Source organism: Gobio gobio, assembly GCF_949357685.1.
Source record: "Gobio gobio genome assembly, chromosome: 22".
Taxonomy (NCBI): domain Eukaryota; kingdom Metazoa; phylum Chordata; class Actinopteri; order Cypriniformes; family Gobionidae; genus Gobio; species Gobio gobio.
Window position 1 is genome coordinate 23,652,663 of NC_137118.1, and position 19,113 is coordinate 23,671,775.

The window sequence follows — 19,113 nt, forward strand, 5'->3', positions numbered from 1 at the left end:
CTCCCATTTGAACTTGTGCACAGCCTCTCTGCTCTGTCAAAATGCGTGTACAAGAAGCACACGAGAGCTTCACCACCCTACAATGACTGCCGGATTCAATCATGGTCGATAATCAGTTACAGACCCGGTTCTCTGTAACTGTGGTCTTTCTCAACGAGAGCGACACGAAGCGAGATCAACATCAGGAACTCACACTTCAAGTCCACAGACAGCCGGATGACGTCTCTCTCACCATAAACGATGGTAAACAAACAGTACTAACGTTACTGTGTAGCCTACATGCATGTCGAAGCTATTTTGGATATATAGAGCTACAAAATGATGAATGTGGATATCTCAGGACATGGTTTGGGAAGAATTGTATGTGAAATAGGCTAACTGAGTTTGTATTGAAATCTCTTGACTTTCATAATAGCAGACTTCGGTATCTTAGCTTTACGTATAAACTGAGATAGCTTCTGAAAAGCTGAGAAGGCACGTTACACGTATTTCCTATAGAAATAACAGTCTAATTATATATATACCATAGATAAACCCTAAACCCATAGTAGGATGAATTCGGGGTGACTGGTACACTTTTTGCCATTGAGCACTGCAAAAATGCTTTTCTTATTTAGCCTTGTTTCCTGTCTAAATACCGAAAAATTCTTAAATCAAGATGCATTTACTGGATAAGTAAAATGCCATAGTATATATTTTCTTGTTTTCTTGAAAATAAAATCAAAATGAAGTGAGTTTTGCTGAAAACAAGTAAAATTATCTACCAATGTGATAAGAAAGATAGTCGTGTTTCTATTTGAAACCTTGTTTCTTGTTTCTTTTGGGATTATTTTCACCCCATTTGCAGATAATTGAGCTTGTTTTAAGTAAAAACTCAGATTTTTAAAATTTGATTTTAAATTCTACCCCCCCCCCCCCCCCCCACTAATATATATTAGTCATTTTACTTATCTAGTAAAACCATCTTAATTTTTAGTTTTTTGTTTGTTTGTTTTTTTGACTGGAAACAAGACCGACGTACTAAGTAAGAAGAGCATTTTTTTTGCATTGAGATGACTTGGAAAAACTGAATTCACCCTAAATGCACACTAATTAATATTAATCAGTACTTATTTTAATGCTGATCATTTTTAAAAGTCTCATTTTAAACTCAGTTGATTCTGTTTGCTGAAAAAAAAAAAAATATATATATATATATATATCTCATTCGTAATTTTGCATCAGTGCTCTTTTCATTACATTTTTCATTACATTTTTTCTGCTCTTCATTACATCTATCTGCTCCTGTCTGAAAAATTATGATGACGAGCAAAGGAAGTGAAGAACCACATGGAAGCATTTACACTGTTAAATAACGCCATACCAAACAATTTCTCCATTGGCTTTTTGTAGTATCTTGTTTATTGGCTAAAGGACATATGAAGCCTCTTTATTCAGGTGTGCCACACATTTCCCCGGGTCTCATTGTGTGGTCCTGCCGCACTGACAGATCCCCAGGATTTACTGCAGCTCTGTGCACACACCATGAGCAGCTCGAGCATCACCGGCACCGGACTCTGTTTTCTTTGACATGGTACACTGGCCCTAGGCCGCCTGTGCTTTCTGCCTCCTGGTGCACAAAATCAGATAGCCCCGTTCTGCTCTTTTTCTCTGTATCCCGTCTACCTCACATAGATAATGCCAGCTACTAGCTGAACCACTGCTCTGGAGCTCATGTGTCTTGCTTTCTTCTGTAGAGCACAGGAGATGTTTAGCAAAATGTTCATGCTTTTCTTTTCTTTATCAAAAGCATTTGGTGACCACAGGCTGTTAAGCTTCACTGTAAACCCGGATAAGTTGGCAAAACTAAAAAAATTGCCTCAAATTTTGCAAGTTAAGAAATTTAAAGTTTAAGTAAGCAGAGCTTCCAGATTTTTAATTGCTCTGAACTTGAAATATTTGAGTAAGCTCATTCAAACCTTTAACTTAAAAATATCATGTAATCTCAAATATTTAGTAGTGGAAACTTGCTTTAACTAGCATATTCAATAAATGCCACCTTGCTAATTGGTGACACAATGCTTTGGCAGCATTAGCCCAGCATAGCATTTACTTGCTGTACAGTAATATAAAACATTTAACAGTATATCTGTTCTCACACTAAGCTCATGCTCCACTCGTCACCATGATGCTAACCCAACAACAACAACAACAAAAACATAACAAAAACTCTTTTAAACTATCATAGCATAACATTAAACACTACTAAATCTCCCACTTCAGGTTAATCTTACACAAAAAACATAATATAAAACTTAATTTTGGCATTTACTCTCCCTTTTGAGTGTCATGCATGCTGAGCAATAGAAATCCCAGGCCAGTTTTGGTTAAATTTAAGTTTGTCTAAATTAAAAGAAACAAGTTCATAAAACTCAAATATAATGAGAATACTTAAAATGTGTCAGTTTTGAGAACTCAAAAGAAAAAGAAAGTTCTAACTACTGATAAAAGTTATAACTAATTTGTATAATTTGAGTTGGCACTACTGAAACCAATGAATTATTTTGAGCGTTTAGCCTTGTGCACACCGGGATGATTATCGCTCGCGCTTATTGTCAGCATTTTTCACTGAGTTTTTCGGCGCGTCTTTGTGTTCATACCCAAACGATTTTCTCTGGTGATGCGCCGAGTGAATTTGCAGATTTACTCCCTGACAGTAGATGGTGCTTATTGAAAAACAGAAATACCCTGGAATCCTATTTGATCTGCAATTCCTCTCCATAACAACTCCCTCTTATCGAGGTTTTTGTAGTCGCTGTGGCGTTTATCATAAAGTTATTTTTGTTCAGACACCAAAGAGACCAGCAGCTCTACGTTCATCTTGCCTCGGTGCATCTTCTTCTTCGTCTACTTACTTCCTCTTTGTCGTCTTCATCTTGGGCATCAATGTGTGCTCGGCAAGCCTGTTTTGTGCTTGAGTGCCATCAAGTCATGTTTTACTGTAACTTCATCAGCTCCAGGCACGTGAACAAAAGCGCCAATCTCATTGGTCGGACAGTTTTTAACGCAGCGGCGTCACACCAAAAAAACTAGGGTGGTTTTTTTATTTTTTATTACGCTATTATTCCTACCGTTTTGCGCGTTGGTGTGCACACTCACATTGGTGCCCTATGTTTAGTCATGATGCGTTAAACGTTGGCAATAAGCACGTGCGATAATCGCCCCGATATGCACAAGCCTTTAGGGTTAAAACGATTTAAGTTTTTATTCATTGAAAATCTTGCTGCAATATCAGGTTTGACATGAATGATGCCGGACAGAACTGATTCTCACACAAAATAAATCACCGGTCATCCACTTAATTTTATGTAAAAGAGCTGCGTGAACATGTTTCAAACATCTCCTTTTGTATTCCATGGGAAGTCATATGGGAATGACATGAGCGTAACTGAACTTTGTGGTGTCCTAATCCTTTCATTGTTGTTGTTGTTTTTTTAATCCGCATTCATATACCCTTTTTATTGTTATCCTTTTAGATGCTGGGGTTTGTGTTTTTAAGTTCTCAATCACGAGGGAGACCGAGTGTTGTCGAGTGGCCAGCCGCTCATTCCTCATCACACTGGGCTGTTTCAGTATCCTCATGCGCTTCACCTCTCAGTCAGGTTAGTTATCTATTCTTTTCTTCACTCTTTACCTCCAAACTGACACATTTATGTCAGACTTTTGCCTGATCGGTCTTCCAAAAGTGACAGAATTGTATTAATCTCATGCAATATTAAAGGGTTAGTTCACCCAAAAATGAAAATTCTGTCATTAATTACTCACCCTCATGTCGTTGGACACCCGTAAGACCTCCGTTCATATTCGGAACACAAATGAAGATATTTTAGTTGAAAGCTGATGCTGAGAAAGGCTTCACACAGGCCTCCATTGGCATTCAGTACATTGACACTTCCAAGATCCATGAAAGGCACTTAAAACGTCGTTACAAAGTCTATCTCACCACAGTGGCTCTACAATAATCATACAATGCGACGACAATAGTTTTTGTGCGCAAAAAAAAATCAAAATAACACCTTTATCCAACTTGTTCTCGACTTCCGTGTGCGCCTCCACGACGCATGCGCGAGAATATGACGCAGATCCGGCGTTCGGACATATGACCCAGAAGCGATTTGTTTACGAGCAGAGGAAGACGCGCGTGTCTAAGCTGTTGGATTCTACATTGATCGTGCTTTAGGTCTCGCGTAGTGCTCAAAATGGGGCTTAAGTGTGTATTTCATCGATTCCCGAACACCGGCGCTACGTCATATTCTCGCGCATGCGTCGTGGAGGCGCACACGGAAGTCGAGAACAAGTTGGATAAAGGTGTTATTTTGATTTTTTTTTTGCGCACAAAAACTATTGTTGTCGCATTGTATGATTATTGTAGAGCCACTGTGGTGAGATAGACTTTGTAACAACGTTTTAAGTGCCTTTCATGGATCTTGGAAGTGTCAATGTACTGAATGCCAATGGAGGCCTGTGTGAAGCCTTTCTCAGCATCAGCTTTACACTAAAATATCTTCATTTGTGTTCCGAATATGAACGGAGGTCTTACGGGTGTCCAACGACATGAGGGTGAGTAATTAATGACAGAATTTTCATTTTTGGGTGAACTAACCCTTTAATGCCCTTTAGAAGCCAAATATTACTTGTAAAAACGGTTTTAGGTCATCAAACCTGTTCCAGTCTCGTAGCATGAATACTTTATTGCTTTGGTCTTATTTCTTCAATATTTTTCTAGTATTACTAATCCAAGATCAAAGTATGGAATCTTTCTGTCTTTTTCCTTTGAGAAGCATTACGTTTTTCCAGCACATCTGTTGTACATCTGTGTTTAACGGCTCGTGGAGATTGTGGATAAATCCATTGGTAACTGAATCAAACATGATAGATATATCACTAAATTGCAAACCCTGTGGAGATACTTTAAACATCACACTCTTTATATACAGACTTATAAAGAAGAATATGGATGTGTATGTGAGGGAATATATACAGTATATTAGTGCTGTCAAATGATTAAAAAAATAACTAATTAAATCACACATTTTTCTGTAATTAATCATGATTAAATGCATCTATGAACATTTTTATTCTATTTTTATATTGTAATAATTTCACATTAAATCTCCAAATTCATGTAGAAATGACATAAAGGTAGTATATTTTAAATAATTGTTTAATTGCATCTTTTTACCAAGTACTATGATTTTCTCAATTTCTGGGGATTAAATAATTATTACCATTTATCATTACAGTATAATTGAAAGCCATCATTTTTAACATTTTAATAAGCTTAAAAAATATATTTTTTTATTTTATTTATTATTATTTCTTTTTTTATTTAAGCAAACCTAAAGCAATCTTCACATAAACCCATTATAATTAGAAATGGCACATTTAGCTGGGCCTTTATTATAGTGCTGGCCAGTCAGGCTGGTTTAGATTTTTACTTGCCCTGACAAATTTTCACAGGCCACACAGTGCTTTAATATTTTCAGATATTGCTATAACAGTAATATTCAGGTAGAAATATATAATATAACATTATAATATATATATTATACAATATTGTCTTCACAGTCAATTAATAATAGATTAATCCTTGTTAAAGCTACAAATGTTATTCAGCCAGGAGCAGTGAGTAATTTTTTTTTTGTTCTGTGATTAACATTAATGACAGTTTACTTTAAGACCTGACGCACATGATACGGATCTGACACTCATATGAATTTCTCCTAAGTTTTTACATTCATTTTTACTCTAAGTCACTTTTAAACTCATTTAGGAATGTCATTACGAGGATACTCGCCGATAATGGGCATTTTGACATAATGGTTTTGTCAGTTCATGCGTGAAAGTGAACTCAAATCACTACTGGCACGCTGTCTGAGAAGCGGCTTTCATGCGTGTCGGATGTATCATCATATAGAGCCGCTTCACAGATGCGCGCCAGTACTGATTTGAGTTGTCTTTTGCGTTTTTGAATGAATGACAGCTTGATCATATAATGTAATGCCAAAGGATGCCAGGAAAAAAACTGATGCAGCATAAATTGCGTTAAATACTTTGAACGCGTTCATTTTGACAGCCCCAATATCTTTATGTATTTGAACCTAAAATATATATATTACGGGGACCGGGAGGGGACATGTTCGGGTCACTTTGTTTTGTCGTGGCCATGATGTATGAACTTGGGGGAATGTGATATGTTGTGACCATGAGATATTCATTTGTGGGAATGTTATATTAACTTGTGGTCACGAAATAATTTTGTCAAGGTAACGACATCCTTATGTAACAGTACTATAGTACTAAAGTAAATAATAATAGTACTAAATAAATATTATTACAGGCCTATCCATTTCCATATTTACTCATTTAACTTGTGGCCATGTTAAATATGTCGTTCCCTCAACATAGGATGCTTGACTTTACGACATATAAGGATGTCATTACCTTGACAAAATGATCGTGCCTAGGACTTACCACGTTCCCATGAGTTAATATGTCGTAGCCAAGACAAAAATAAGTGAACCCCAAACATGTCCCCTCCCGGTCATTGTGATATATACGCACTGATACTGATCCTGATAAGTACACTTTTAATTAATAAATGTATGTATTATGATCAAACATGAATTAACAGTGAACAATAGTATATTTATACATTTAATAATAAATTAACCATTAACCCTGCAAAGCCAGACATTTAGTCAGTCAAATCTTTTAAAATGGAACAGTTTATTGGACTTCAGACAAAATATTAAAACAATCTAAAACATTTGTCAAAAAAGCGTTTTTTGTTTATCATATTTCATAAATCAGGCATTTATGGTCATATAGTAGGCTATAATACAGTATAGTGAGAATGTGGCGCTCACAAATTCCCACAACGAAAATGCACTCAGGAAAAACACCTCAAAGTTTATTCAATGTTATAGCAGACTACTTGCATAAAATGCATATGAATATCAGTCGTCACTTTATATCTTAAGATGATATTTGCTTAGTTTTATGATAACATTTCTGTAGTTTTAAAACATAATTTAATGCAATACAATTATGATTTGGAGATGGACAAATAAACCATCTTCCAAAGTCTGATGATTATATTTGATACCATGTCTGGATAATAAAGAAAAAGTTGCTTCAGTCCTGTAAGTCTTCATCTTGAAATATTCTCATGTATACTTTATAAAAATCTGTAAAGATTTTACAACGGAAAGACACATGAACCACGAGCTGACCACAATTTTTTACTTGCTGAAAAACTGTTAATCAGATGACTGAAAGCATGTAGTAGATTGTGTGAAACAGGCTTTTCAGCAACATTTTGATCATGTTGATCATTTAGAGGACTCAGAAATATGATAGCAATTTATCAGGGTAATAACTACCATAGTCCATTACTGTTTGGATTGTGTTATTACCATACATGATAGTGAAAAAGGGTGACTTCTGCAGAGTTTCAGGGCTTCCACAGAATGCTGAGCTCATGGATTAACCTCAGAAGAGACCAGTCTGTGTTTCAGCAGAGGACAGATGATTCATCTGCACTACAGTACTTCCAGGTAAAGTGGAGAATCACCCCATGCAAACCTGGAACTTTATTCAGCTCCCTTGTATGGGATCAGTATACATGATTTACTTCTCTAAGAAATGTGAGACATTTTCAGTTTTCTCTCAGTTTTATGGCTGTCTGTCCCAGCAGCAGAACATGCTTCAGGATTACCTCAGGACTGCAACCTACCAAAAAGCCATTTTGCTCAATGAAGTTGACTTCAAAGATAAAGTAAGTGTTCTCAGCTAGTTTATTCTGATTTGCATGATAAAATTACATCATCAAACACAACAAAGGTGTATTTTTTTTTTAAACTTTATGCTTCGTTGGCCAATATGGCAGTGATCTTGGACTTGTGCCGATACCTGTTACTAGGGGTTGACAATGTGACAAATCTTTTTTTATTAATTTTATTTCACAGTAATAATATATATCACAATATAGTTATTTTATTTTTGTCATTAAAAATAAGAACAAAGAAGCAAATTTCAAACACTAGGACAAAAACAATAGAACAAATATACACATTTTAAAAAAGCACTACGTTTTTCAGGTACAGTATATTCAATTTAGAAATAGACTTATTACAGAAATTAAAAAAAAACAAATGTAAAGTAAAACCCAGCCCACTCTATCGAACCCTGGCGCATTTGTGTGCATCTTACATCATCACAAATGTGCACGGCACATGATAGAAAACAGAATGTGCATCAGTATATTGTGTTTTTTAAATTATTTTGGTGCTATTATGTGCAGCTGAGTAAACGACACTTGGGTTTACTGTATGTGTGTCACACAAGGCGGCTTTCTGCTGCTTGGAAACAGACTCTTTTGAGGAGACTTTGCTTTGCCATTCATTTGCTGCCCTGAATGCACTATCATCCCTTAAATGTGTTTTACTGAACTAAATAAATCGTAATTGGTTAAAATGCATGTGCAAGTTATTTTACTTACTGAACAAGTGCGCACCCGAGTCCGGGGCTGCGTTCCACTCCACTTTTAGACTCACACTCACAAACTTCCCTAAGCACTACTCCTTGGGGGAATCCTCGCCGCCATTTTGAAATGCGTTCCATTTTGTGAAGTGGAAGAGGGAAGTTTATATGGACAGACCCTGGTCCCCTCAATTTTGACAGAGGAAGCGAGTCTACTCCGATGTACACTTCAAGCAGCCCTATATCGCACAATTCAACTTGATTGTGACGTCACAGCAGATCGCGCTTAAAGGTGCACTATGTTACTTTTCTATCCACTAGAGGTCGCCTGTTCAAAACAAAGGCGTAGTTTGATGATGCCAAGTTTGAGCGCAGACTCTTGGGACATGTGGTCTTCACCTCACAGCCGGTGGAAAAGATTCGGGATAGGACTCGGGCAGAAATCATGTTCATGGATGCGATTTATTAATGTTACTGTAGTATGAAGCAGAGCAGGACCGAGTGTTATGGAGCTGAACAAGGCCGCTGGAGTGATTGTTAATAAGATATTGTTAATAATTGTTTATAAGATGAAGGCAACACACGCCTCACGAGCAGCAGGACTTTAATTATGACACAGTCGCCAGCGCCACTTCCGCTTTTCATGTCATGAGTATGAGGTGATGCAGCTCTGATTGTCATATTAGATACATCTATAGAGTAGGGATTTTCGAATATTCGATTAGTTATTTAATTATAGAATATCGAATAGTATGTGCGATTATCGTCCAAAAAAAATCCCCATGTTGTCGGTGCTGATGTGGTGCTGACGCGTTCATGTAACCAGAGGGAGGCGCTGTCAGTCAGCTCTCAGGGTGTTTTATACTGGACAAGTTTGCTGCGGTCCGAGTCTGATTGTTCCCTCCGCCTCTGCAGTGTTGGTCTGGTTTCACACTCAACTTGAACCCTGGTGCGTTTGCGTTCATCTTATGTCATCACAAACGTGCACGGGCGTGATAGAAAACAGAACGCGGGTCAATATATTGGTCTTTTTTCAATTAATTTGGTGCTATTATGTGCAGCTGAGTAAACGACACTTGGGTTTACCTTATGTGTGTCGCTTGAAGGCGGCTTTGCTGCTTGCAAACAGACTCTTTTGAGGAGACGGTGAATTGCCATTAATTTGCCCTGATTGCACTCTATGCGCGAATACACTGCAGGCTCACTCTCGCGATCGTATCTCAGGTAAATCATCAACACTATCATCTCTTACGTGTATGTTATTGAACTAATGACATTGTAATCGGCTAAAACGCATGCGCTGGTTACTTTCTTCCAGAACAAGTGCGCACCCGAGTGCTGTTTGCACATTCACGTGAATCATGGCACAGCTCCGAGAGCAACCGAACTCAGGTTGTGTGTTCTCGGGTTCGGTACCTCAGTGCACACCAAGCTCTGTAGGTAAGCTTTCACATTAGCAATTTTTTATGCTAACCGTGCCCCATTCCGAACTAAAATGCCAGAGTAAAAACGCCCTGAGACAACAGAAGAATAACACATCGTCTCACGTGCACGCTGTAGACTTGTGGCATTTATCAGGTAACTTGGGGCGATGTCACATTACAGTCATATGTTTCAGCATGTTACAATAAATATATGGCTTGAGTTGATATAGTCTATTCCCTAATGAATTAAACAGTTTGTTATCATACAGATTGAGAGTGTGAATGGTCTCTCTCCCTCTCTTTCTCTGTTTATGTGTGTAGCCTTTACACGCGTGCATGCGGGGGAGGAGTTGCGATTTTCGAATAAAAATCGAATAATTCCCAGCGATCTTCGAATATAATTTTTGCTTGAAATGCCCATCCCTACTATAGAGTGTGTTAAAAAATGATGTTATTCTGTGCGTTCGCTCGGCGGCTGCTATGACACTTGTTGCACACTGCAGTGAGAGTAAAGCGTTTCTGCAAAATATAAGCAGAAACCGAGGGTAACGCAGATATGGCGCCATCGACAGGCGACTCCCTCACACGTCACGGTTCCTTGGTTAAAATAGCAATTTCTCACGATTTACAAATATTTGGAAACATTTGGGATCTTGTAAGTACTCAACTGAACAAAATATATAACACTTGCCTAGTGGTTTTTGGATATTTTACTGAAAATGTTTTTACATAGTGCACCTTTTAACTGAAGTGTATGATATATTGATATATTAATAATTTTTTTAGAATGAATCACATAATAGTGTATACTATTGTATTGGGATTTAATCTCATAATACTTGTAGCCAGGGGCAAAGTGACCATCAGGAGCACCGGGAGTTTTCCCGGTCACATGATCCTGCAGAAATCATTCTCGTATGCTGTATTTTTCATTTAAAAAAACTACAATTTTTATTACTATAAATTCACTTACGAATATTTTAATTTCATTTCTGTGTAAAGCACTTTGAATTGCCACTGTGTATGAAATGTGCTATACAAATAATCTTGCCTTGCCTAATTTTTAAACAATTGGAGCTCTATTCCATAAAATGACAGATGTCAAGCTCCTGGAAGGACAAATACTATAACCACTAGAAAGGCACCATAAAATAGTCCACATTCTGCACTACATAAGTCTTCAAGACACAGCATTGCTTTATATGGACTGGTTTTATGGTAGGTATTGAACTTTAGTGATATTAAACTTCACTGTATAGAAAAGATTTAATTCTAAATTATTTATGAAGTCATTCATTAATGTTAATGATAAGCATTTCAATAAAAAATAGCATTTGTATTTCTGTATAAATAGCATATATATTTTTATCTTAGTAATTGGTGTTTAAAATTGCTCTGTGTATAATGAGCTGGTGAGTTTATGGTGAGGTGTGTTGCTGACCGGGTTTTATGGGCCGTTTTGTGCCAGAAAGTCCAGGGCCACTTTTTTGCCCCAGTCCGCCCCTGATGTAGCTACCTTTTGTTCACTTGTTTCTTTTTTTTCTCAATTTTAAAAGTTCATATAGGATTTTAGATATCTTCAACAACTTGTATGCATGTAGAATGGAGCATAAAACAAATTCCTAAGTTAAAAAAAGGGGGGTTTAAATAATAAATCAGCTCAAGTGATCAAGGGCTTAGTTCGTTTCATTTAAACCTTATGCACTAGTTCTGTCTGTAGTGGGCACTTGTGCAACATAAGCAATAACGGTTCATCAGTTCAAGTGCAACCTAACTCAGACCACCTACTTCAGGTAGTCTTGGGATCGGTACACCGGTGCACATTTGGGTTCAGCAGTTTTTCATGCGAACCGTGCCCCGTTCCGAACTAAACTGCCAGTGTGAAAACGCCCTAACAATAATGACACCGACTGCAGCAATAATATTAGGCTGCTGTGTTTAACTTCACTTAGGGTGTGTTCACAGGTTTGGTTCGATTTAAATGTGTAGTTTGAAAATGGGCGTGGTTCACAGGAAAAAGAGTCTGTTTGTTTCCTTAAAAGAATCTGTTTGTAAGCCTTCATGCCACGGACATACTATAACACAGGTATTGTTCACTTTGTTGCGCACAAGAACACCAAATTAATAAAAAAAAACCACAATATATTCACCCATGTTCTGTATTTTATCATGCGTCGTGCACGTTTGTGATGTAAGATGAATGCAAATGCACCAGGGTTTGATGGAATCAAGTGAGTGTGAAACCAGACCAACGCCGCGTGGGGTGCTTGGAACAATCGTGCTCGGACTCAGACCACAGCAAACATGTCCTGTGTGAACGCTGGCAATCCGAACCCTGGTGCACACTAAACAAACGGGACACCGAGACATAATACATTAATCTACACCCCTGAAAAGATGGATCTCGGTCCGCTTCCAAACAACTGAAATTGTGAGCGCAACACGGACTCAAGCATACAGTACCTGTTTTTTCTTGTCATAGTTGCAATGCTTATCCCATTTCTTGCAGAAGATCTTTGTTTGTATGTAAAAGAGGGATTCCTGCAGCTGTTTTGACTCCTTAACACACTTTATAAGCTTTTCGCAAGTTCTCAGCTGGTCAAAATACCATCATATGTACACCCATACAACCAGTGCATTTAGCCCAGAACACAGCATTGGTTTGGATGTTCAGTCACAAAATGTGTCGTAAAAGTCTTTTTTTTTTTTTGGTTTCTTTAGGTTCGGTGTTAAAAATGACAGCGTGAACGCTAAGCGAACAAGTACTAACCCTTGGTTTCAAAGATAAAGGTTAAGCCTAGTCCTAGACTAAAATACATGTTTGAGCTGTTTTAAAGGTCCTGTTCTTCGTGATCCCATTTTTCAAACTTTAGTTAGTGTGTAATGTTGCTGTTAGAGCATAAATAATACCTGTAAAATTATAAAGCTCAAAGTTCAATGCCAAGCTAGAAATTTTATTTAACAGAAGTTCCCTTTCAAAGCCTACAGCGAACGGCCGGTTTGGACTACATCCCTGTACATCCTGCTTTAATGACGTCAGTAGAACAGTTTGTTGCTAACCTCCGCCCACAAGAATACGCAAAAAAGGGGGCGTGGTCTTGTTGCTCTCCCACGTGGAGAAGAGGAAGTGTTGCGTTCATGGTTGCGTTCATGGTTGCGTTCGGTTGCGTTTTTAGAGTGTTTGTCGCCATGTCGTCCAGATGCTTTTATTTTCATCCCGGAGTCAAATCACCAGCACATGCATCTCCCCATTATGGTAAGAGGCGTGACCTTTCCGGGCAACATGCGCTAAGCTGCTGTCGAATCACAAAACGGGAACCGCTGGCACAATCAGAACTCGTTACGTATTTCTGAAGGAGGGACTTCATAGAATAAGGAAATCGTCTCGGTTACGTATGGTAACCCTCGTTCCCTGAAGGAGGGAACGGAGACGTACGTCGGTAATAACCGACGAATTGGGATCACTTCAGAGAGCCCCTATCAGCTTCGAGAACTTAAGAACAGGCCAATGAACAATTGGCGTGCGAGATTTGCATCTCGCGCTCCGCCCCGCGCCGCGGGTATAAACAGGAAGCGAGAGCACCGCACTGACGTTTTTCACTGAGGAGCCGAACCAGTGACTCGGGCCAAGCAGTGATGGAAGGAACTGTGGCGACGGGACGTACGTCTCCGTTCCCTCCTTCAGGGAACGAGGGTTACCATACGTAACCGAGACGTTCCCTTTCAGTCGGTCACTACGACGTACGTCGGTAATAACCGACGAATTGGGATCCCTATGGAAAACGCCACAGTTACTACCACTTCCAGCGCCCAGCGAGAGCCCCTCAGACCCCGTTCTGAAGCGGGCGGGAAGATTCACGCCAGAAGAGTCATACTGCTGTTCCGCAAGACCCATTCAGCAGACTTGATTGGATAACGCTGGGAAAGCGTGCCCGAAGGACGCTGCGGGAGCCACATCATGCCCGAAGGGAGTTACCATGTGGAGAACACGTATGGGCTGGCCGTGGGCAGCACAACATACGGAGTCCCAGGGGAGGCCCCGGCCTAATGCAGGCGGGGGACGACACCGTACTGAGACGGCAGAGAACTCTGCCAAGGGAAAGACACGAGCTCGCCGTAGGGAGCTGTACCGTGGAAATACACGTAAGGGACCGCCGTAGGGGTCACGACATACGGAACCCAGTCTGACACAAGTTCCACCAATGCATACGAGTGCCAGACCTGGCGTCGGACGCTCCGCAACATCCGACTGCCGAGGGGTGCGGAGGACTCAACAGGGTTCGCCTATCCTGGGGAACTCGACTGGAGAAAATAAGCACACGTATCCGTTCCAGGGGAAGGGAATGGCGCAGCAAGCCGACACTAGAACGGGCACTTCAGTGAAGCTGACTATGGGAAGCGAGCACACGAGAAGCCACCGGCTCTACACGCAGGCTATAAAATCTAGCGAACGTGTTGGGTGTCGCCCAGCCCGCAGCTCTACAAATGTCTGTCAGCGAGGCGCCACGAGCCAGCGCCCAGGAAGAAGCAACAACCCTGGTGGAGTGCGCTCTAACCCCGAGCGGGCAGGGCAAGTCTTGGGATTCATACGCCAAGACGATGGCATCCACTATCCAGTGGGCCATCCTCTGCTTGGAGACAGCCTTTCCCTTCTGCTGTCCTCCGTAACAGACGAAGAGCTGCTCTGAGGTCCTGAAGCTTTGCGTTCTGTCCACGTAAGTCCGGAGAGCACGGACGGGACAGAGCAAAGCTAGGGCTGGGTCTGCCTCCTCCGAAGGCAGCGCTTGCAGGCTCACCACTTGGTCCCGGAAGGGAGTAGTGGGAACCTTGGGCACATATCCAGGCCGGGGTCTCAGGATCACCTGAGAATCACCCGGCCAGAATTCCAGGCACGATTCGTCGACCGAAAATGCCTGCAGGTCCCCTACCCTCTTAACCGAGGCCAATGCAATCAGGAGTATTGTCTTTAGAGACAAGATCTTAAGCTCTACTGACTGTAAAGGCTCGAAGGGCGCCCTCTGAAGTGCGGTCAGCACCAGAGTCAAGTCCCAAGAGGGTATAGAAGAAGGGCGAGGAGGATTTAGTCTCCTCGCTCCCCTTAGGAACCTGACGATCAGATCATGCTTGCCTAAGGACTCACCATTAATGAGGTCATGGCTTGCGGCGATGGCGGCAACATATACCTTGAGGGTGGAGGGAGACAGCCTTCTTTCCAACCCGTCTTGAAGAAAAGATAGCACAGATCCGATCGAACACTTCCGGGGGTCTTCTCGGCGAGAAGAGCACCAGTCGACGAACAGGTTCCGCTTCAACGCATATAGCCGTCTCGTAGAGGGGGCTCTGGCGGAAGCGATGGTGTCGACTACCGCTTGCGGTAGGTCACCTAGAACCTCCGCGTCCTGTCCAGGGACCAGACATGGAGTTTCCAGAGGTCTGGACGCGGGTGCCATAGGGTGCCCCGTCTCTGAGACAGAAGGTCCTGCCTCAGAGGAATGGGCCAAGGAGGTGCTGTCGCGAGGAGCACTAGTTCCGGGAACCACGTCCTGTTGGGCCAGTACGGAGCTACCAAGAGGAGTTGCTCCTCGTCCTCCCTGACCTTGCACAGAGTCTGTGCAAGAAGGCTCACTGGGGGAAACGCATATTTGCGCAGAGCCCGGGGCCAGCTGTGTGCCAGTGCATCCGTGCCGAGGGTCCCCTCGGACAGGGAATAGAACAACTGGCAGTAGGTCGTGTCGTGGGCGGCAAACAGATCGATCTGGGGCCCCAAAGCGACTCCAAATCATCTGGACCACCTGGGGGTGGAGTCGCCACTCTCCGGGAAGCACTGACAACCGCGACAGCTCGTCGGCCGCACGGTTGAGCAGGCCCGGAATGTGGATAGCACGAAGGGACCTCAGATGCTTCTGACTCCACAGGAGGAGATGGCGGGCGAGTTGGGACAAACGGCGGGAGCGTAGACCACCTTGTTTGTTGATGTACGCAACGGCCGTCGTGCTGTCCGTCCGGACCAGAACGTGCTTGTCTTTGAGCGACCCTTTGAGGCGGCTGAGAGCAAGACGAACTGCCAGCAACTCTAGGCAATTGATATGCCATTGCAGTTGGGGCCCCGTCCACAGACCCGATACTGCAAGCCCGTTGTACGTGGCACCCCAACCCGTGGGTGAGGCATCCGTGGAGACAACATGATGCCTGGACACTTGTTCTAGAGGCACTCCTGCCCGTAGAAACGAAGGGTCCGACCACGGGGTGAGGGTTTGGCGGCATCTCGGCGTCACTTGGACACGGAGGGACCCGCTGTGCCACGCCCATCTCGGGACTCGGTCGTGTAGCCAGTGCTGAAGCGGTCTCATATGGAGCAGCCCTAGCGGCGTTACTGCGGCTGCTGCTGCCATATGCCCCAGGAGCCTCTGAAAATGTTTCAGTGGAACCGCTGTACTGCGTTTGAGCGTACTCAAGCAGCTCAGCACCGACTGGACGCGCTCCTCTGAGAGGCACGCAGTCATGGCGACCGAGTCGATCTCCATCCCGAGAAAAGAGATCCTCTGTACGGGACAGAGTTTGCTCTTTTCCCAGTTGACCCGAAGACCCAACTGGCTGAGGTGCCGGAGCACCATGTCCCTGTGTTCGCACAACTGCTCCCGCGACTGGGCAAGAATCAGCCAGTCGTCGAGATAGTTGAGGATGCGAACACCACGCTCTCTCATGGGAGCAATGGCCGCCTCCGCGACTTTCGTGAAGACACGGGGCGACAGGGACAACCCGAAGGGTAGGACTCTGTACTGGTATGCCCGTCCGTCGAAAGCAAAGCGTAGAAACGGTCTGTGTCGAGGGAGAATCGAGACATGAAAGTACGCGTCCTTCAGGTCGATCGCTGCAAACCAATCCTGGGGACGGATGCATCTGAAGATGCGTTTCTGGGTTAACATTCGGAACGGCATCCTGTGGAGGGAGCGGTTCAGGTAACGCAGGTCCAGGATCGGTCGTAACCCGCCACCTTTCTTGGGTACAATGAAGTACGGGCTGTAGAACCCGGACTTCATATCGGCTGGAGGGACCGGCTCTATCGCGTCCTTCGCCAATAGGACAGCGATCTCCGCCTGAAGCACGGGGGCGCCCTCCTTCGGTATAGAAGTGAAGTGGACACCCCTGAACTTCGGTGGACGCCGGGCGAACTGAATCGCATAGCCGAGTCTGATGGTGCGGATGATCCAGCGAGACGGGCTGGGGAGCGCTAGCCAGGCCCCCAGAGACCGAGCAAGCGGGATCATCGGCACCACGGACGTACCCGGAGCGGGGCAGCGCAGCGGAACGCAGGGGCCCCAGGACGACATGGGAGTGGTCCGTGCAGGGGTCTGGGTCTGACACACGACCTGCATCCGCTGAGGGGACGGGCGAGCGTGGGGAGGCACTTTGTGTGCGTCCGCACAACCGACGCCCCCTGTTGGCGAGGAGAGAGGTGTCTGAGGGGTACGAGGCATGGTAGCGTCGCATACCGCCAGACGCGCTCTCTTGGCACCCAGAGATGTTAGAAACTGCTCTTTTATTGAGAATTTGGGTGCCACTGGCACTGGGGCCAGTGGCGGAACAGAAAGAAAAATGGGGTTCCCCCGGCCCTCCACCGGGGGAAGGAGTGGTGCTGCAGCCATCTCCTGAAGAGCAGTTTCCTCCATCTCTGGGCGGCCCGTCTCAGGGTCTCTTCCGACGGCTGCTGCTGGGCTGGGGCGGGAGCAGGGGCGGCCGCAGGAGGACGTCCTCGGCGACGGGCAGGCGGAGGTGCTGCAGCCGGCGGCTGGGTGGAGGCAGCAGCGGGCCGCCGGTGCAGGATGTGTTTTATGGCCTCCGTCTGCTTCTGGGCGGCCGAGAATTGCTGGGCGAAATTCTCGACCGCGTCGCAGAACAACCCGGCCGACGATATGGGGGAGTCCAGGAACCGGTTCTTGTCAGTCTCCCTCATGTCGGCCAGGTTGAGCCAGAGATGCCGTTCCTGGACCACTAAGGTAGACATCGCCTGACCCACGGAACGGGCGGTAACTTTCGTCGCCCGGAGGGCGAGGTCCGTCGCCGCCCGGAGCTCCCGGAGGAGCTCTGGGTCAGACCTACCCTCGTGCATGTCCATGAGTGCCTGGGCTTGGTGCACCTGAAGCAACGCCATGGCATGCAAGGCAGACGCGGCCTGTCCGCAGGACCTGTAGGCCTTCGCAGTTAGACTGGACGAAAACCTACAGGCTTTGGACGGGAGACGAGGATCACCACGCCACTCGGAGGCGGTCGCCGGACGCAGCTGCATCGCGACGGCGCGTTCGACCGGCGGGATCCTCTCGTAACCCTTGGCCTGTCCACCGTCAAGGGTAGTGAGGAGGGAGGAGCCTCCAGGTCTGTTTCTGGCACTGAAGGGTGTCGTCCACGACCTGGAAAGCTCCTCATGCACCTCCGGGAAGAATGGCACTGGGGCAGGACGCTGAGAACCAGCGCGACCCCCCCCCAGGAACCAATCATCCAACCTAGAAGGTTCGGGACGTGGTGGAGGGTTCCACACAAGCCCGACCTTTTCGGCGGCCCGGGAAAGCATAGCCGTCAACTCAGGGTCCGACTCAGCCGTTGCCACTCTCCCAGAGGGAGGCAGTACAGCTGAATCCTCATCCTCTGAGGACTGGAACTCCCCCTCCGATGCTGCGATCGACATCTGCTCGTCCGCGGGCGCTCCGAAAGAGATGACTGGGCGCCCGTGGGCGGGACCAGCGATCTCTTCCGGTGGCGCCACCGGCAGCGGTGCTTGAGAGGGTTCAGGGACCTGCGTAGGAACACTAGGCGGGTTTGGCCTGAACGTAATCCTCAGATCACCCCGGCCATCCGTCGAAGTAGGTCTGTCCTGGTTAGGGATAGCTCTAGATCGAGGTATGGGGAGGGGGACTCCGCCTTCCCGGAGGTAGGTGAGTCTCGACCTAAGCACCGCAATAGTCATGTTCCCGCAGTGAGAACACGAGCTATTCACAAACGCTGCCTCAGCGTGCTGTAAGCCCAGGCACGTGATGCAGTGAGTGTGGCCGTCAGCGGGCGAGAGGGAACGACCGCAACCAGAAACGCACGGGTGGAATGACATCTTGAAAAAGACGCAGTGTCACACCCGTGTTGCTCTTTTTGTGAGGAAACGCTCTTTTAAGAGAGT

The 19,113-nt window shown here is 44.5% G+C and overlaps 1 protein-coding gene across 3 annotated transcripts in view; it reads left to right on the forward strand.

Annotated features, from left to right (window-relative positions):
* Nucleotides 1-4: 4 nt before the first annotated feature.
* The window catches only part of carm1l (coactivator-associated arginine methyltransferase 1, like), a gene marked incomplete at its 3' end in the record, with an annotated part of 39,360 nt that continues 20,251 nt past the window's right edge, over nt 5-19,113 (forward strand). The window contains exons 1-4 of one of the 3 annotated variants that reach the window (XM_079804487.1): nt 5-243; nt 3,516-3,641; nt 7,492-7,598; nt 7,715-7,819. In XM_079804487.1, coding sequence (XP_079660613.1) covers nt 102-243; nt 3,516-3,641; nt 7,492-7,598; nt 7,715-7,819 — 480 coding nt within the window. In that variant the 5' untranslated portion in view covers nt 5-101. The remainder of the gene's footprint in view (nt 244-3,515; nt 3,642-7,491; nt 7,599-7,714; nt 7,820-19,113) is intronic. The other 2 variants (XM_079804489.1, XM_079804488.1) reach the window with 2 other exon arrangements.